The sequence below is a fragment of the Bacillus rossius genome, assembly GCF_032445375.1.
Source record: "Bacillus rossius redtenbacheri isolate Brsri chromosome 4 unlocalized genomic scaffold, Brsri_v3 Brsri_v3_scf4_2, whole genome shotgun sequence".
Lineage (NCBI taxonomy): Eukaryota > Metazoa > Arthropoda > Insecta > Phasmatodea > Bacillidae > Bacillus > Bacillus rossius.
The window spans coordinates 10,857,942-10,879,303 of record NW_026962011.1 but is presented as its reverse complement, the minus strand read 5'-3'; the positions used below and the strand labels follow the sequence as shown (position 1 = coordinate 10,879,303).

At 38.5% G+C, this 21,362-nt stretch overlaps 1 protein-coding gene across 1 annotated transcript in view; it reads right to left on the bottom strand.

Moving 5' to 3' along the window:
- The window catches only part of LOC134541950 (organic cation transporter protein), a 111,621-nt gene that overhangs the window by 28,494 nt on the left and 61,765 nt on the right, over nt 1-21,362 (bottom strand). Inside the window, exons 5-6 of the mRNA XM_063385707.1 lie at nt 9,425-9,579; nt 1,694-1,862 (exon numbers count right to left, since the gene is read on the bottom strand). Of these exons, the coding sequence (XP_063241777.1) occupies nt 1,694-1,862; nt 9,425-9,579 (324 nt within the window). The remainder of the gene's footprint in view (nt 1-1,693; nt 1,863-9,424; nt 9,580-21,362) is intronic.

Here is a 21,362-nt window from a genome sequence, read left to right as displayed (position 1 = left end):
GCTGGCGGGGGAGGGGGGTCGCGCGCGGCGACACCGCTAGTGTCCTTCGAGAGCTCAACCAGGCCGGCAGCCTGCGCGCAACGCGGAACCTTCAACCTTTGCATTCACCGACATGTAGTTTTCCATAGTGTAATTTCTTTTCAACCTTTTGTACAGTTCCGCGGTCGGCCTAAATTTACCATGAGGTACTTAACTTAATTCAATCAGTGCTCCGAGATGAGTGTTTACGTCATACGTAAGTACTGTGGGGAGAGTATGTGTTTTTACGTCGGCGCTTCACGCCCAACCTAGCCTACAGGCTACTTAGTTTTGGCCCGCACGGGGCAGCCAGCAGGCGACACGTGCCATCCAACTTAATAACGATTCAGTCCCTGGGACACACCTAGACACCACGTAGAGTCGCCGGAGACACGGGCCTACGTGTTGCTAGCCCAGTTTATCAAGTGTAATGTGTTAGCGGAATAGTTGTTCGCCTAAGTGTAATTCGTCATGTCAGGGCTTATGTATCACCGTCGTACTGCAGTGCGCCACCAAACTTAATAACGATTCAGTCCCTGGGACACACCTAGTCACCACGTAGAGTCGCCGGAGACACGGGCCTACGTGTTGCTAGCCCAGTTTATCCAGAGCTAGGTATTAGTGTAGTGTATTGTGCTTCAAAATATCGTGTGCCATGTCAGAGTGTCTTTTGTAACTTTCGCGTCACGTATACGAGTCTGCCCCTCACGCGCATAAGAATCGTGAGCCGCCACTGAGGAAGTGAGCTGCGCATGTGACTAGTCGCGTCGGGCAAACCGTTACGGCCAGAACGGGCAGCACCATGTATTGGGCTGTGCTGTATTAAATTCACCAACTATCTGAAGAGGTTTTGTGTTATTATTCAGGCGTCCCGAGTGGCCTCAACAGCTCGGGGGGCCCTACTGCGTTGACCCCTACCTCTAGCCACAAGGCCGAACCTTCCCTGAGATCACGAACTGAACAAAATCACGTCTAAATACTCAGAGGTAGCGGGGACGGCGTCAAATTATTTACGAGCCATAAACTTCCATTGAAAGAAACATTTAAAGATTATTTCAGACAGAAAACATTTCCCGCACATGTAAATGTACTACTACGCTGATGCTAAGTCCCAAAGGCGTAATCAGGAAAGGGGCAGTGAAGGGCCGTAGCCCCCTTCTGAAGCAACTCATTAACTAGCTCAAAATAACTAATCTATGTCTCAATTTATGGCCACTGAGTATGAAAATTTAGAGAGTAGCCATCTTTTTAACCATGTATTAGGACATAATCATAAGCCGTGGTGTTTTAAGGAAATAATTTTCATAAGTGGAACTTTTTAATTAAGAATGTCAGGTTTTTGAGAAATAACTTAAGGGTCCCCATGTAGCCTGAGCATGCGTTTCAAAAAAAAAAAAAAAAAAAAAGGTTTTGAAAATATTTTTTATACTGGGGAGCACCCTCTGGGGAAAGGCGGGGGAGGGATTCCATACCACTAACCACCAGACATCTCTCCCTCCTCCCAGAAACAAAAGACCTATCAAAAATGTATTTTTATAGTTTCCTCCCACCCGCCCATCCTTTGTTTCCCGCAAACACCTGTTACGCCCATGCTAAGGGCTGCCCATTCATGTTGGTCCAAGTAGGTAACAGTGTAATGGCGGGATTAGTAAAGCACTCCAGCTGTACAACTGACCAGAAGTAGAGCACGAAGAGCAGCGGCGGGGCAGAGAGGACGAGCTGCAGGACCACCCAGTCCCTGGCCATCCACGCCACCAGCCCCACCATCGCCTCGCCCACCGCGTAGAAGTAGTTGAGCACTATGCCGCTCATCTCGCGCTTGTTCTTGCCGACCAGCTCCACCCCTGCGGCACGGCAGACACGGACCACTCGCGCTGGTTCGCGCCCGTCTGGTGCGACACATAGCAGCCGGCAGACGCCATACTTTGATGCCAAAATAATTTTAAATCGTTCAGTTTTGTCTTTATCGAGACAGAGATCGTACGTTAAAATATTTACAAAGCCCATAACATAGTGTATATTTACGGTATTGTTACAAATGTAGTGTTTCCCAAAAAGTTATTAGATACTACACGTAAATAATTTTACAGGATAAATAAAACATTTGTAACAGTTAAGGTTCGTCTACAATTGTAATGTTCTATATTGTGCCCGACGTACATTTCATTGTACGAGAATGTTGAAGTTCCTGATAGTAATGGTTGAGGCGACAGAGTTCTTTTTCGCTGGCCTCCATATTCACCTGACATAACGACGTGCGCTTTTTTTTCTTTGGGGTTTATAAAAGATTGCGTCTATGTTCCGCCGCTACCTAATGATTTGCCAGAGTTGAGACAGAATTTAAGAGGCTACTACTTCCATTATTCCGGACTTGTTAACCAAAGTATGGGAAGAATTGAAATTTAGTTTGGATGTGTGCCGTATAACTAAAGGTGCACATATTGGACATTTGTATGAAAAACTAGGTTAGTTTACCTTCAACTTGATGTATGATTTTTTTTAAACAGTCAAAATGTTATAATATACCGTTGAAAATGTAATATTCATTTATGGACACCCTGTACAATGTCAACGTGACGTCAACGCAACAAAATATGCGCCCCAACAGCCCGCAAGAAGATTCTATTTCTAAATTTGTTGTGTCGTGCCGCACAAAGGAAAATAAAACGGAAATCTTACAGAACTAAACTTCAAAATTATATACCTACTTAGTATATCTTTATGCTGAAGAACGAAATTTCATTTTACGTTTGGGTACACTTTCACATTTGTATAGTTTCTTCAACTGTTTATTTCGTCTATTTTTAATTTTTAGCATAACTAACCGCGGGATTATTTTCTGTCCCTTATCAACATATCTCTAGTTTTCTTCCTTGTATCTAAAATAAACTTAATCAAAATAGACGACTAAATTTGATATTTTTTTGCACTTCAACTGTCATCGGGAATTAAAAGGACCTACATTGTCGTTAGCGTATTCTACACTAAATTTTATAGATGCATTTGGCTTGGGAAGACTTGCCGACAGCTATAATTAGAGTTGGTCGTGTTAATGTTGTCGTGGTATTGTTACTCTAGGCTATTAACTCTGTCGTGCCGAAACTCTGTACGACGCCTAATCGGATTTGTCGTGTCGTTTTCGTCGTGGCATTGTGACTCCAGCTTTACAGTATGATACCAAACAATTAATTTTAACCATCCTGCTGCATCAACACGACACAACACGATGTTATGTTGATAGATGAAGTGTCACTTAATGAAACAGAGCAACAAATACTGAGCACACGGGTTATGATTGTTGAGCTAAGAACACGAAAAGACGTTGTGCTGCTTTCTGCTTTCTTTCTACTTATCATGTACGATCACATATTTTAATTTATAATCGAATTTACTCACAGATTTTCTGAAATAAAAGAGGTTTAACACAAATGTAACTACCGAGTTATTTTACTCAGCTTTCATAGAAAAAGCTTAAATGTTTGCGAAGTCAAAATTACTAATGGATATGAAGAATGGAAAAGTAAGCGTAGCTAATACTAACTCATACTGTTAACGCTACTAAGAAAGGTCCCAGATTCTGTAGGAAAAGTACTCATGTTTGTACACATCATAGAACAGCACTACATACAGGTCATTAGTTCACAGAGTAATTAGGCCAGACGACAGAGTTCAAGTGAACAGTTAAAGTAGGAGGGGTAGAGGAGAACTCTTTCTAAATAATTTCAATCTACGGAAACATTTTGCTGTCGTGATGACTGAAAGACAAAATTTCCAAGAGAAAATGTAGAACAAGTTTTCAACTAGTTGTACGCGCATATATTTGTGACGTACAGTAAATACAAATCAGAGCGATGTTGTGCCTGTAAAGGGAGTTATGATTTCATGTCCTTCTACCCTTTTTTTTAAACCTCTTACAGTTATGGTTGGTCGTATCAAAAACTTATTTAGACAAAATATTTTGATATTACTCCTATGAGTTATAATACGTTCAAACGGATGTGATATTTTCCATGTTATGGGAGTTACAGTAATTTTTATGTTTTCCAAAAAACTTTCCTTTTTCTACCCTTTTGGTCGAATATTGCCTATTAACGAACTCGACCGATATTTTCCACTACTAGATTTAATATATCAATTTGGAAGTGATTTGTGAAAAATTACGACAGTTATCATGTCCACGTAATTGTGATTTTATATGTATATAAACTTTTGAGTTTACGATGGTTTTTTGGGTCTATGGACCATGAAACGAAAAAGAAAAACTATATAAAATTTTTCCAAAAGTTGCACCATGGTAAAAGCTAAAATAGGAAGTATTTTTTTTTAAATCTACCTAAAAGTGGCTGACTTGAGAAGTTTTTAAGACAATGTCAACGGCTATTACAGACAACTAATTGCAGAATAAATAAATATTAAATACATTTTAATGTTGGTGTTATAATTCAGGACTTAATTGAAAAGTGACTTGAGTAGCTAAAGTTAGGTGTGCGCAGTTCGGAGTCTATTTTTGTTGAGTTCGTTGTTCTGAAAACGCGTTTTGGCAAGAACCCAAAATCACGCAACGAACACTTGCATGTACTAAATGTAGAAAATACAAGAGACAGAGGATGGTCTGGTTGAAGAGTTAGTCAGGGTAGAAAAGAGTCTAACATAAAAATATTCTAGAGATAATAATTTAAACCTATTATTTTTATTTTCTTTTTCTTTTTTTCTATATTAAATCATCTGGACCAACAAGCAGGATAAATTTGGCATAAGGGCCTGTGTGTGCAATGGTTTGCTGTGTGTATAGCGCGTCTCAACCTTAGATGTCAGCGTGCGTTTAAATTGTAATTTACTCTCTCTTTCCAATGCGCTGTCCTTGTTTCGTTTAGCTCTGTTACTAGATGATGCCGCAGAGCGCAAAAGTTTCAGACAACACTTTGTAATTCAATTATATTATTTTTAAATATACCCGAAACATTGGTTTTAGTAAAGTAAAATTTGGAATGAGAATTTATAAAATACATTTACCTGTTGGATTTTGTCAAGAATTCATCTGATATATATACATATATACATATATATACATACATATTATTCTAAGGAGATGTAATATAAAGACGCTATCTTGGTTTCAACCGTTTATGTTAACAATTTGTTTATATAATTTAATTGTAAAATGTTTGGCTATATACTTGTTTGGAATGCCTTGTTATTAATAGTGACTGACTGCTACAAATAACGTCTCCTGTAAAATAATGTTTGGTGTTTAGAATTATTTATTTTGGTCAGAATGACTAAAACTGTAACAATCATGTCAGTAGAACTATTTAATGATCTTAGAAAAATCGAGAGATAGTGAATTTAAAAAAATTAAAACTTATTATGATTACAATGGTAAAATACTTTTAATGTTAACAAAACGGGTAGTATCAGTCTGGCAACAGTGTTCGCCATTTGCTATGTACTTCAATCTAAGCGTGAGACAGACTACAGTACTGAGAAAATTTGTGTTTTGGTGTTCGGCGAGGGGAGGAAAGGTCACTCCCCCCACCAGTTATATCGGCCACTGGGTGTGTTGTAGTCGTCTCGTGTTAGACCATGGCCGCAGTTTGAGGCTCTGCCCCTACCACAAGTACGCTATAGCTCGCTCGGCGACAGCACGGCTTGTGTTCGATTCCGCACGGGGGTGCAACACGTAAGTCTCTCCAACTGTGACCGCCGGCACGTCTGTTCTCCTAGTCTTTCACTGGCTGCTCCCTGCAAGCTTCCTTCCTCCATGGATCCTGGCTGTTCGGAACCTCCGCGAACAAGCCCCATGTTCCTGTGATTGTAAGCGAACAAACAGGACAGATTAGCTAGCGCGTCGTGCGATTTCAAAACCTCGGCATGACTCAAACTTACGAGCACTGTCTTGGAAGTACCGTCGCCTCAGTCCTCTGGGCTTAACCGCGTGACGCAGGACACTATCAACACATGGAGTCGCTTGGTCTCTAGGTCGTTGTCGCGTCGAAGGCGAAGATTTCACTAACGTTTCGGTCGAAGTTGCAGTCACCATCATCAAGGTAGCAGCTAACAACTGATGATGGCAACTGCAACGGTGAAATCTTTTCCTTCGACGCGGCTACAACTCAGAGGCCAAGCAACTCCTTCTTGATAATGGGCGCGAAAGTTAACGATCATTATTAGTATAAAAACATGTAAGCTGCTCCCGCAACAATAGAACAACATATATTTTCAGCATAATATTTGAACAGGAGCGTACGCACGGAATTTCATTTTGAGGAGGGAGGGGGCGATAGAACACAATTAATTTCTCTGCTGATTGCTTTCAAATCCCTTCCATTTGTTGGTGGGATTAGGATTTTTTGGAGAAGGGAGGATGAAAGGATATATCCCCCCTCCCTTCCACAGCGTATGCCTGTGTACTTGAAACCTCTCGTTGAGATGATATCTTGCCTCAGACAGCACTCCTCTTTATCACGTTGACGAAGACTGTGGCGCAGTGCGACTATTCAGGGAGGTGGTAGGCTGAAGTAAGTAAGATTCACACTCGGAATGTTTGCTTATCATATAAACTTAATTACTAGCTGGATGAGCGCAGATGTTGAAGTTCTCGCGTACTGATAATGGCAATGCGCCTTCTAGAGTTTAGAAATTCTAGTTTAAAACGAGAGCACGGTACCGCATTCGCTGACTCGTGAAAGCATAGAAAGCCGTCAAGAATCTATACTTGAAATTTTTAGGTGAAAAGTATCAATAAATCACTGAGAAGCACTATCGCGAAGTGTGATAAAAAAAACTATGGTTAATAAAATGTATACGAAGCCTAAGTTACGGATTTTAAGCCTTTGTTGAGTTTAGTGTTTCTTAAAATAAACATTATGTACACTAAACGTACGTGGCAATATTTGACTTTAACACAAGAGTAAAAATACACGAACATGTTTATTTATCACGCGTCAGATAATTATTGTGCATCATTTACTAAATTTGCACTTATACAGTTTACATGTTAATTTGTACTACTTCCAAAAACTTAACTTTTATCCGGTATTTTTGATTTTATACTGAAGATGTACTTTTGGTTTTCAAATTTTTTAATAATAAATTAATTACTTCATATAATTTGAATAACCTAGCGGAGAATCAAACCCACGACTTTATAATTAGTAGTCAACTGTCTTAACCTCACGCCATTATGCACAATAACAATCACGAAAAATGTAAATAAGACTTTCGTAACTTACGTAAATTAAATGAGTTTTTGTCAGAATTAAAAGACAATTAAATTGTATTTTTGCAATTCCTTGGTCGCTGTAGATTTACTATGACAGTACTAACAAAAAAATAGGACATTTATCAATTTAAAACTTCTTGTATGTGTAATTTCACATTTAACAAATAATTTATTGAAATAAAATATTTACATTAGTGTATTTTTATACGATATGGTTATCTAGAAACAATGGTGTAAAATTACATAAACACTACTTGTTTTTAAACATTACACTTCAAAAAAAAAATTTACTATTTTTTTAATATATAATTTTATGAATTATTTTTACATTGTGGGTGTAAAACTTTCAAAAGAATTGCAAATTTACACGGAAACTGTGTATTTTTACACAAATGATGAGTTGTTAGAATATCTATCTACATTTGGTGTAAAATTACACGATGATGTAATAATTTGGCACCAGGAATGTTGCATTATAGGCACACTGGGATATAAGAGTGTACATTTATACTTGCTAATAGTGTTTTGAAAGACAAACTGTTTGTGTGAACCTACACACACCGTGTTGGCGTATTATTATCATAACATAATATTTTACTTTAAGTTAATTAAAGGTTTTCGAGGGCATTGTGGGTGGAAAACTGTTCTGTCACCGCAAATGTATAATTTTACACCAATGTTGAATTTTTAGGATATCAAAATACATTTAGTGTAAAATTACGCGATGTAGTAGTAATTTTGCAGAAGAAATGTGTAAAAATACTCTAACTTTATGTTCTCTTTTTTTAATTACGCGACAAAAATGCAAAAATAACATATCAAATGAGTAAATTTACAAAAATATTTTATTGTAGACACACAGAGAGATGACAGGAGATAGGAGACTAATTGCAACTACGATTGCACTAAACTTACTCAATACTTAAAAAATAATAAAATAATCAATACTTAAAGAATTTCTATTAAGTAGCTACTTTAGTAACGAAATCTTGTTACTACAGCGAATCTTGATCTGTAAACAATTTTCTCGTTTCAACAATCAGTAATTATTCACATTTTACCACGCTTATATTATTATTATTATTATTATTATTATTATTATTATTATTATTAGCTTGACCTGTATGTATGAATGGACTATGAAATGAAATCTTTTCATTCAAATTTTACCCACTTTTCGACGTCCGAATGTGTTGAAATTTTGCATACATATAAAGAACCTTTGACAATACAATATTTTGATAGCTTAAGACCTTAGAGTTAAGTGGGGCTCAAAGGGTAAAAAAAAAACCTAATTTCGAACTATGGGTAATAATCCATGCTTTTTGTGTATCCATGAGGTCGGGCATGGTGGGAATTTGACCCGGGGTCGACTGTGCCATTAGAATAAGGGGGGGGGGGGGGTGTTGAATATCCGAAATTTCGAAATTTTTAAAAATTAATGTTTTTTTTTAGTTTTGGAGTGTTTCCGATTCAAAAGGTCGGGTTATTGTGGAAAAAGTGCCCGAAGAAAAAAAATGGGGGGGGGGGGGGTGTTAAGACCCTTAAATTTCGAAAATTTTAAAAAAAAATAATCTTTTTGATTTAGAGTGTTTTCGAGGTCCAGTTATGGACACGGATGCAGCGAACGCTCCAGATCGCCACAGAGCGTGCGGGCGGCTGCGGTCCTTGACACGCATGCGAGACACCGGCGCGGCAGGGCGGCGCAGCACCCGCACTGCGCGCTCACACAGGCAACAACGCGTCGCGCCGATGAGCAGGGCTCGCTGCGGCGTCAGCGTCGTCAGCGTCGTCAGCGCGAAATAGCGGGACAGCCTCTCGTCGCGAGGCCTGCCACCTTTGCAAAAAGGATCCGGGGGGGAGAGGAACAAGGATATTGTCAACACAACCGCGGACTCGAGGTTTCAGATACAGCAGCCACGCCCTGAATGGGGCTTTTAGGGGTGGTGAGGAGAGACTTTGCAGGTGTGACAGCGAAGCTGTTAGGTTTTCTCTTAATTACACGTGCTAGGGTAGTGACTAGACCGGGTGACGACTGTATTCACTGTGGTCAAAGCCTGGCAGTAGAGTTAAAGTCGAACCTTCCCTGGTCTTTGATTCCCCACGAGGTCCCCGCAGGAAGAAGAGAGGAAAATAACGACTGGGTTGTGGGGCCAGCCAAGGCCACTCGGCGAGGCAGCTCACCGATGATGAACGCCAGCGGGTACACGCCCGAGGTGCCGAGGGCGTTGATGAAGACGAACACCTGGAAGGTGGCGTAGTCGGGGGACACGGCCTGGGCGACCCCGGACACGGACATCAGCAGGATGCAGAACACGAACACGATCTTCCTGCCGAACCTGCGGACGCATTGGCGAGACGTTGGTGACATTTGCAAACACCAACGAAAATAATATATATATATATATATATATATATATATATATACAGAGTGAGTCTGAATTCGACCGATAAGCATCAGCTGCAGGTTCATCACAACAAAATAAGTTGAAAACCTCTATACGACTTGTGGTCTAAAGGCCTTTCTTTGCAAGGCTGGTATACGTCTTTGAAGTTGGAGCTGAACAAAACATTTAGGTACTGTAAATAATGGAGAAAGTACTGAGCGTCTGGATTATGTTTATTTGAATGCAGTTATACAACCACCGGTAATTTTATCGCAGTGGAAAAATTAATTTATTGAATAATTGAGAGTACCAACACGCCATCAACTATGTGTAAGATAAAATTATTTAAATTAATAATTTGTTACAGTGACAAAATTCGTGGAGCTTATAGAACTTGGTTCAGCGAAACATAATTCACGCTCAACGTTGTATCGCAAATACTTGCTCTATTATTTACAATAAAATGTTGTTCAGCTCCAACTTCAATGACGTATACCAGCCTTGATGAGAACTTAAGACCACAAGTCGCATTACATGTTTTCAACTTATTGCTCATTTTGTATAATTATAAAACTATACATATATTTTTTAACTACGCCATAAATTAGACTCTCAATGTACTTAAAATTTAGATGTATTAACAAAGACGATGTATTAAAATGGTTAAAATGTATGTATTTATAGGTCCAGTGCTAATTTTGTCAAAACCCACTATGCAGGGTTTTCTTAAGAAAGACTTCTTAAGACTCCTACTCAACCTTTACCAACCTAAACATTGATTATTTCAGGAACACAATCACATTACTCGGATTTTACAACAAAAAAAGGCTCATTTAAAAAAAAATGATAATACTTTGGTGACAACCATTCACTCGTTAAAAAGTATTTCAACATGAAAGTCCCGAGGGAAAAATAAATGTCAAGGTCGAAGGAAATTGTGTTCTTTTTATGATCACCGGAACAGGACTATGATTATTTAAACTGAAACAAAAAAGAAAAGAAAAGTTAGGAATTAGCTCGAGGATGTGACGCAAAACTTTCTGGAAAGTTGGCCTTGAACAGCAACGTTTCAGTCGCGAGCTATAATTACTAATTACACACTGCAATGGTTGGTTTTCCCTGTGTACAGTTCCGAACACTGGAATTACTGTCACAACCGAAGAATAGTTAAAGCACGAAATGTTAGTAACGTTTATATATGTTCCAACGGTAAAACATACAAAAGTTGACTGTAGGTCTACGGTGGCTTCAACGATGACTTCATTAGAAGTCTACAAACGTGAGTAATCAGATATTAAAGAAATGTCCATAAAGTTTATTGTTGCATTGTGATAACTTGCATGTACCCGATAATATTCAGTTTCCCAGGCTTAGAAAAACTAATAAAAATGCATTAAGTAACACATCCTAAGGCACTACAAACTAAGGTATGCGAATATCCATAAAGGCGTATGGGGTCAGTCTAGCGATTGTTGTATCGCGGGTGTTTATATATTGTGCTGTATTGCGTCGAAGAGCAAGATTTTTACGTCGTTCATTGGGCAACTATGAGAGCTGAGAGGTAACCATAACATTATAGAATATAAATGAAGATACAAGTGTATTGCAAGTCATTTAGTGGCTTCAAGTATCTCTGCGAGAGTTTCATACCTTAATATTACTCTAAAAACATCCGTTTTTAGCCATTTACATTATCCAAAAAATACAAAATAGAAACTTAATGTTGAAAAAGTATTATAATTTTGACCTCAACATATTTTAAAATGGTTTTCGTCACCAGAAACCATACACGTGTGTTCAGCAGTTTGCGAATTGCGTGGGTTCTTCCTGGAGCTCTTCACACTGTCTGTGTGTCCAGGTAAGCGGGGCCCTCGACTTATAAATTTGTTGTAACATCCAAACCACTTGGCTGATACATTCCTGGGGTCGATCTCCAGCCCAAAAACATCGTCACATGACCATGGCGCGATCACGCACACCAGGGAACTTTCAGAACCCAACACTTGTGTCTTGAATGTTACTTGGCGTCATCACGAATCGCTTGCGGTAGGAGCACTGAGACGACAGAATCTTGTAAAATAAAAAAAAACCTTTATGTGCACAGTAGTATATAATAGCCGGAGCTGGGACAGGGTCCAGGGGGTGGAGCCGGAGCCGGTGTCCGCCATCTTGGATTTGTGACGTCACGGCGGCAAAAATTCCTCAAAATTCCTCAAAAATGACTCAAAACGACTCAAAAATTCCCGTTTTCAGAAAAAAAATTCCCGCTTTCGAGGGAAAAATTCCCGTTTCGAGGGAAAATTTCCCGTTTTAGTCCGTAAAAATCCCAGCGGCTAGAAATGTCCTTAAAGAGGCTTAAGCATCCTTAACTCAAGCCTCAGTTAAGCCTCTATCAGGATGTGACCTTGACCATTGACCTTGACCCTGACCCCGGCGGCCATTTTGGATCCTCCATTTTGAATGGTGTAATTGTGTCCTCGAAAATTCCGGCATTGTGTTTTCCGCCATATTGGATGATGACGTCACCGTTGCAATTTCCGTTACGGTCGCCATCTTTAACTTTTTTATTATCCGATTTTAATGAATTTTTTTTTAAAAATTATAAAAAATTCAATTAATAAAATTTTAATAATTTTTTTTATTAAAAAATGTACTTTTTTACGACACTAGAACTCTATCTTTGCTCAACAATGAGAAGTTCACAAGCTAGCAGAATGTTTGAATTTTTTTTTTCGTTTTTATTTTTAATTTTTTTAATTAATTTTTTTGTATTTTAATGATATCAAAGAAAACTTGTGGCGGTTTTCTCCGTGTGCTCCTGATTATTCTTGCCAATATTATGATGGTTTTCTCCGTGTGCTCCTGATTATTCTTATCAATATTTTGATGGTTAATCCGTGTGCATGCGATCATTCCTGCGGTTTCGGTCAAAGGTCAAGGTCACACCCATCCAAGATGGCCGCCGTGACGTCGCAATCCAAGATGGCGGACCGTGAGAAATCTGAGAAGCACTAGCAGGAAGGACGAACTTTTTTCTCCTTGGATACTATCGAAGCCAACCTCCCTTTGCGATCGATAGTGAGCGTTCCGCATCCCACATTAATGAAATATATATTATTTACCTGCAAGCAACACGTGACGCCATCTGTTGACGACAGCCAGAACTACTTGCATCAATTTGCTTTGCATTAGATAACTTAACTCTCGCTGATGAAATATTTCAAAAACTCTATTTAAGAAATGGTTCCAATTGGAGAAAACTGACAGTTTGTATCTAACATTAGTCACAGAAGCTACCATGAATCGTGGTTTGTTATCTGCAGCTGAATCGGAAGGAAGCCGCTGTAGATACTGTGGCAAGGATTTTGCCATGAGAAGGAATGCTAGACGTCATGAGAAGAATGATTGTGCTAGAAACCCACTACGCAACATGTTAAGCTGTAATCGTTGTAGCAGGTTGTTAACACGAACTGACAGCTTAAAAAGACATGGTAGAACATGTAAATTCAAGACTACTTACGGCATAGAGGACACCGATGGATCCACTAGACTAATGAAGAGTGATCTGCATTACGACAATAATTTTCCTTGTCCTGAGCGTGATGGTATTAGCTCACCCGATCGTGAGGAAGAACATAAATTGAAGGATGCTAATGGCTCCGGAAGACTGAAACTAATGGAAGTATCAACACCGTGAAAAGTGAGAATACATTCAAGCCTATATTCAGTAGATCCTCCATTCTTTGTAAAAATGATGGACTCCTAAAAAGGAAGCATGAAGACGATGAAGACACTTCGACATCATCGATAGCGAATTCATACGGTAATCTGGGTGAAGAGGATGTCTTCTACAGTGATTGTTACAGTGACTCTGAGGCTGTTGACAAAGGCATAGACTGTGATGAAGCACCTAGAGCTGACAAGATCGAAGAATGTGGCGATGTCCTGAGACCGAAACGATGGAAACGTCGTGTTATAATAAATAAATCTGATAATGCTTATTATGATCACTGGGACGATTGTGATATTAACAGTATTTATAATAAACAAGCAAGTAAGATGGTTGTAGAAGAGATTGATTACACATAATGGAAAGATCCAAACATATTGGTTGACCTACTAAGACTTCTACATGGCTCGCTTTGTGCAGGAAACTATTCGTGCATCAAAGAAATATCCTTCATACTCAAAGAACTGAGGAAAGCTGGCTACATACAATAATGGCTTCTTTTACTTGTATTTGTGTAATGTTGAGAAGTAATTAAATATTGAAAGTAAAAATTTAGTGTTTTTATTTCTTGTATTCTGATTTCCAACTAAGCCTGTGTGTTTCCGCTACTGTATGTGTGATCATTCCGTTTCCTGTGTGTACTGTGTGTATACGTTTCGTTTCCTGTGTGTACTGTGTGTACATTCCGTTTCCTGTGTGTACTGTTTTGTACATTCTGTTTCCTGTGTGTACTGTGTGTACGTTCCGTTTCCTGTGTGTGCTGTGTGTATACGTTTCGTTTCCTGTGTGTACTGTGTGTACGTTTCGTTTCCTGTGTGTACTGTGTGTACGTTTCGTTTCCTGTGTGTACTGTGTGTACGTTCCGTTTCCTGTGTGTACTGTGTGTACGTTCCGTTTCCTGTGTGTACTGTGTGTACGTTCCGTTTCCTGTGTGTACTGTGTGTACGTTCCGTTTCCTGTGTGTACTGTGTGTACGTTCCGTTTCCTGTGTGTACTGTGTGTACGTTCCGTTTCCTGTGTGTACTGTGTGATCATTACATTTATTGCATGTAAATTGCATGTATTGTGCGTACATTGCGTACATTACGTGTTGGAGCTGATGGAGCTGTTGGAGCACTTGCAGCTAATGGTCAATTGAAGCATAGGAGCAAAATGTAGATGGATCTGATGACGTGAGTAGTATATGAATGTATGTCCGGCGGCAGGCTTCCAGGCTGTGGAGCGTGTGGGCACGTCCGCCATCTTGGATTGTGACGTCACGGCGGCCATCTTGGATGACCTTGACCTTGACCTTTGACCTTGACCTTTAATTTGATCCTCAAAAATCGCCAAAATCCGTCAAAATTGGGCAAAATTTGCCCAAAATTCCTCAAAATTCGCCAAAATTTCCATTTATGTGGAAATAAATTCCGCCAAAAAATCTCAAATAATTCCACAGTTCAAAAATTAGGATTTCGAAAATCCTCAAAAGTCGCTTTGCCCTAGAAAAAACGAAAACTCCTAAAAGCGGCTTAAAACTCCTAAGAGCTAGCCGCTTATAAGCCGCCGACCTTGAAAATAAGGATGTCATGGCAGCCATATTGGATGATGACGTCACCGTTGCAAATTTTGTTACGGCCGCCATCTTTAACTTTTTTATTTATTATCCGATTTTAATGAAAAAAAATTAAAAATTATAAAAAAAAATCCATTTAATAAAATTTTAATAAAAGATTTATAAAAATTATATTTTTACGACACGGAGTTCGGAGTCCTCGGTTCGAACCCAGAGAGGGCAAAAAAATTAAAAATGGCGACCGATCCTTCCCTCCGTGGTGTGTGCTAGCAGACTGACTCCCACCACTTTTTTTCAAAGCATATAGATCGTCATCTAGTATGACGTCATGTCCGCCATCTTGTCTTTGATGCTGGAAGCCATCATCAATGTATCGTGGGCGAGAGTGCGCTCACGCCATGTTAGTTTAGTTCTTATCCGATAGAGTGCAGTAATCATTTATTACTGTGACACCCGCCATCTTGAAATTTGGCCGCCATCTTGAAAATCCGTAATTATTTAGCTAGAAATTCGGGAAAAGTTCCAAAATTCATTAAATAAATCACTCATTAATTTACATATTGATTCGATCGATTCACGTCCTCGGTTCGATACCCGATCGATGCAATAATGTTTAATTTTATGAAAAAATAATAATTTCAATAAACCATGTTAAACTTTCGTAAAGAGACTTTAAATCCTCTACTACCATCATCCTATCAGACGTCAAGACTACCATATTGGAAATTCGTAATTTTAATGCTAGAGATTCGGGAAAAAGTTCAAAATTCATTAAATAAATTTGTAATCAATATACTGATTGATTGGATCGACTAAGGTCCGTGGTTTAATCCCTTGTCGATACAAAACAACATTAATATTTTAAAAAAGTACCACTAAAGTGTAAGGTTTGAGAAAATTAAAAACACCGCAAGTTCTTTTAAAAAAACTTTTATTTCATACATACTACACTACTACAAGTACAAAAAAAAAAAACACTGACAAATTACTAAAGTTTTGTGGATTTCTCGATTCAAACAGTCTTCTTATTGTACGTACTAAGCCTTTTACATGACTTTAAATGTATATACGATCCGTTCATCACCACAGCCAGAGACGGACTGAAGTTCATATCACTTATATAGTCTCATTAGCCGGTACAACACATGAGTCGAAACAATAACCATGTTCATTATACGTCTCGGAGCATTTTTTATAATGACGATGTAAGCTATCGAGACGTGAAATTAGTTTATTACATTTTATACACTGAAAATGTATTCTTTGAACATTATTAGAACAACCGCTCCTTTCATGTCTGCGCGCATTTGAAGTTCTAGTAAATGATGCGTCACAGTATTTGCACTGATGCGAAGTACGCTCTTCATTAATTGAAGAATACATTGCTGATGATGAAACTTCAGCTGATGGTGGAACAGCACATATCGGTTCGCAAGAACAGGTGATTACGCGACTTATGCACCAGAAGAAACAAACTAGGCGATCCTTACACCACCGACGTCAGTAACAAACCGAGCGTCCTGCTGTCTAGGACTCGCTTATATACATGCACCGTATGGAATAATACGATAGTCAAATCAATATCAATTTACTAAAATACTAGAGTCAAAACAACATTAAAAAATAGAAGCACCATCAACAAAAAAGGAAGCAAATTTGGACGCACCTACAAAAAAGGAAAAACAAAAGGAAGCACCGACAACGATAAGGCAGCACATTTGGAAGCACCGTCATCGCAAAGGCAGCACATTTGGAAGCACCGACTACCAAAAGGCAGCACATTTGGAAGCACCGACTACGAAAAGGCAGCACATTTGACAGCACCGACAACGAAAAGGCAGCACATTTGGAAGCACCAACTACGAAAAGGCAGCACATTTGGAAGCACCGACAACGAAAAGGCAGCACATTTGGAAGCACCGACTACGAAAAGGCAGCACATTTGGAAGCACCGACTACGAAAAGGCAGCACATTTGACAGCACCGACAACGAAAAGGCAGCACATTTGGAAGCACCAACTACGAAAAGGCAGCACATTTGGAAGCACCCACAACGAAAAGGCAGCACATTTGGAAGCACCGACTACGAAAAGGCAGCACATTTGGCAGCACCGACAACGAAAAGGCAGCACATTTGGAAGCACCGACTACGAAAAGGCAGCACATTTGGAAGCACCGACTACGAAAAGGCAGCACATTTGGCAGCACCGACAACGAAAAGGCAGCACATTTGGAAGCACCGACTACGAAAAGGCAGCACATTCTTAAGCACCGACTACGAAAAGGCAGCACATTTGGAAGCACCGACAACGAAAAGGCAGCACATTTGGAAGCACCGAAAACGAAAAGGCAGCACATTTGGTAGCACCGACAACGAAAAGGCAGCACATTTGGAAGCACCGACAACGAAAAGGCAGCTCATTTTGGATGCACTATCATAAAGGCAGCACATTTTGGAAGCACCATCGAATAAGGAAGCACATTTGGAAGCTCCATCAACAAAAAAAAAAAAAAAAAAAGCCAAAAAGGAAGCAAAATTTACGAGATCTAAGTCTTAGTTAGAAATCAGAATACAAGAAATAAAAACATTAAATTCTTATAATTTAAATTATTTATTTTAATTCTTTACATTATACAAATGCAAGTAAAACAAGCCATTATTGTATGTAGCCAGCTTCCCTCAGTTCCTTGAGTATGAAGGATATTTCTTTGATGCATGAATAGTTTCCTGCACAAAGCGAACCATGTAGAAGTCTTAGCCGGTCAACCAATATGTTTGGATCTTTCCATGATGTGTAATCATTCTCTTCTACCACCATCTTCCTTGCACCTTTATAATAAATATTATGATCTCTGGTGTCTTCCGTTTTACCACCAACCTCAGGGTAACTTTCATGTTTGAGACGGTGATCATCACAAACTTGATCAGATTTATTTAATATATCACGTCGTTTCCAACGTTTCGGTCTCAGGACACCGCCACATTCTTCGATCTTGGCAGCTTTAGGTGCTTCATCATAGTCTATGTCTTTGTCAGCAGCCTCAGAGTCACTGTAACAATCACCGTAGAAGGAATCGTCTTCACCCAATTTACCATAATAATTCGATGTTGATGATGTTGAAGTGTCTTCATCGTCTTCATGCTTCCTTTTTAGGAGTCCATCATTTTTACAAAGTAGGAAAGAACTACTTGAATTCGGCTGGAATATATTCTCACTTTTCACGTTAAGGATTCTTCCATTGTCTTCATTCTTCCGTAAATCATCATCCTCCTTCAATTTTAGTTCTTTGTCGAGATCGGAAGAGCCAAGAAAATTATTGTCGTAATGCAGATCACTCTTCCTTAGGCTAGTAGATTCATCGTTGTCCTCTAGCTTGTACGCAGGCTTGGCGCTACAAGTTCTGCCATGTCTTTTTAGGCTCTCTCGCCGCGTAAACGACTTGCTACATCGAACACAACTTATCATATTGCGCAGTGGATTTTTAACACAGTCATTCTTCTCGTGTTGTCTTTTATTCTTTCTCAAGATAAACTCTTTACTGCAAAACTTACACCTATGTTCTTTCGATACAGCGTCAGATCCCAAATCGGAATTCATATTAGTTACTGAGACTAATGTCAGATGCAAACTAAGAGTTTTAAATTAGATATATTACTTAAATATAATTTTTTAATTATTTCATCAGCGATAATTAATATATCTCATGCAAAAGTACTTTATGCATGTAGTTCTGCTTTTCAACAACAGATGTCGACACATGTTGCTTGCAGGTAAATAATGTTTAGTTCTTTTATGCGGGATGCCTGATGCTCACTAACGATCGCAAAAGAAGGATGGCTTCGATAGACTCCAAGGAAAAGGAAGTTCGTCTTGCATGTTGGTGCTCCACAGATGTCTCATGGCGTAATATTAATTTGACTGAGTAATGATATTTGTCGTATTCCACCTGATAAAAAAAATTGCAAGTTTTGATTTAGTAGCAGAAATTATCGAATTAAATGTAACTCCAATTAAAATGACATGTCTCATTAGACAAAAAAAAATACATGCAGAGAGCGGTTCCTCAGAATAGTCAGAAACACTTGAAGAAACCACAGGAATGATTGCAAGAACACGGGAAAAACCATCAAAATATTGACATTAATAATCAGGAGCACACGGAGAAAACCATCATAATATTGGCAAGAATAATCAGGAGCACACGGAGAAAACCATCATAATATTGACCAGATTAATCAGAAGTACTCGGAGAAAACCACCACATGTTTTCCTTGATATCATAAAATTACAGGAAAAAATATTTAAAAATAAAAAAAAATTAAAAAAAAATAAAAAAATGCATAAATTTCTGGCTTGTACAAGAACTCTATCTTTGCTCAACAATGATAAGTTTACAAGCTATCAGAAACTGTTTATGCATTTTTTTATTTTTTTTTAAATTTTTTTTTATTTTTAAATATTTTTTCCTGTAATTTTATGATATCAAGGAAAACATGTGGTGGTTTTCTCCGAGTACTTCTGATTAATCTGGTCAATATTATGATGGTTTTCTCCGTGTGCTCCTGATTATTCTTGCCAATATTATGATGGTTTTCTCCGTGTGCTCCTGATTATTAATGTCAATATTTTGATGGTTTTTCCCGTGTTCTTGCAATCATTCCTGTGGTTTCTTCAAGTGTTTCTGACTATTCTGAGGAACCGCTCTCTGCATGTATTTTTTTTTGTCTAATGAGACATGTCATTTTAATTGGAGTTACATTTAATTCGATAATTTCTGCTACTAAATCAAAACTTGCAATTTTTTTTATCAGGTGGAATACGACAAATATCATTACTTAGTCAAATTAATATTACGCCATGAGACATCTGTGGAGCACCAACATGCAAGACGAACTTCCTTTTCCTTGGAGTCTATCGAAGCCATCCTTCTTTTGCGATCGTTAGTGAGCATCAGGCATCCCGCATAAAAGAACTAAACATTATTTACCTGCAAGCAACATGTGTCGACATCTGTTGTTGAAAAGCAGAACTACATGCATAAAGTACTTTTGCATGAGATATATTAATTATCGCTGATGAAATAATTAAAAAATTATATTTAAGTAATATATCTAATTTAAAACTCTTAGTTTGCATCTGACATTAGTCTCAGTAACTAATATGAATTCCGATTTGGGATCTGACGCTGTATCGAAAGAACATAGGTGTAAGTTTTGCAGTAAAGAGTTTATCTTGAGAAAGAATAAAAGACAACACGAGAAGAATGACTGTGTTAAAAATCCACTGCGCAATATGATAAGTTGTGTTCGATGTAGCAAGTCGTTTACGCGGAGAGAGAGCCTAAAAAGACATGGCAGAACTTGTAGCGCCAAGCCTGCGTACAAGCTAGAGGACAACGATGAATCTACTAGCCTAAGGAAGAGTGATCTGCATTACGACAATAATTTTCTTGGCTCTTCCGATCTCGACAAAGAACTAAAATTGAAGGAGGATGATGATTTACGGAAGAATGAAGACAATGGAAGAATCCTTAACGTGAAAAGTGAGAATATATTCCAGCCGAATTCAAGTAGTTCTTTCCTACTTTGTAAAAATGATGGACTCCTAAAAAGGAAGCATGAAGACGATGAAGACACTTCAACATCATCAACATCGAATTATTATGGTAAATTGGGTGAAGACGATTCCTTCTACGGTGATTGTTACAGTGACTCTGAGGCTGCTGACAAAGACATAGACTATGATGAAGCACCTAAAGCTGCCAAGATCGAAGAATGTGGCGGTGTCCTGAGACCGAAACGTTGGAAACGACGTGATATATTAAATAAATCTGATCAAGTTTGTGATGATCACCGTCTTAAACATGAAAGTTACCCTGAGGTTGGTGGTAAAACGGAAGACACCAGAGATCATAATATTTAATATAAAGGTGCAAGGAAGATGGTGGTAGAAGAGAATGATTACACATCATGGAAAGATCCAAACATATTGGTTGACCGGCTAAGACTTCTACATGGTTCGCTTTGTGCAGGAAACTATTCATGCATCAAAGAAATATCCTTCATACTCAAGGAACTGAGGGAAGCTGGCTACATACAATAATGGCTTGTTTTACTTGCATTTGTATAATTTAAAGAATTAAAATAAATAATTTAAATTATAAGAATTTGATGTTTTTATTTCTTGTATTCTGATTTCTAACTAAGACTTAGATCTCGTAAATTTTGCTTCCTTTTTGGCTTTTTTTTTTTTTTTTTTTTTTTTTTTTTTTTGTTGATGGAGCTTCCAAATGTGCTTCCTTATTCGATGGTGCTTCCAAAATGTGCTGCCTTTATGATAGTGCATCCAAAATGAGCTGCCTTTTCGTTGTCGGTGCTTCCAAATGTGCTGCCTTTTCGTTGTCGGTGCTACCAAATGTGCTGCCTTTTCGTTTTCGGTGCTTCCAAAT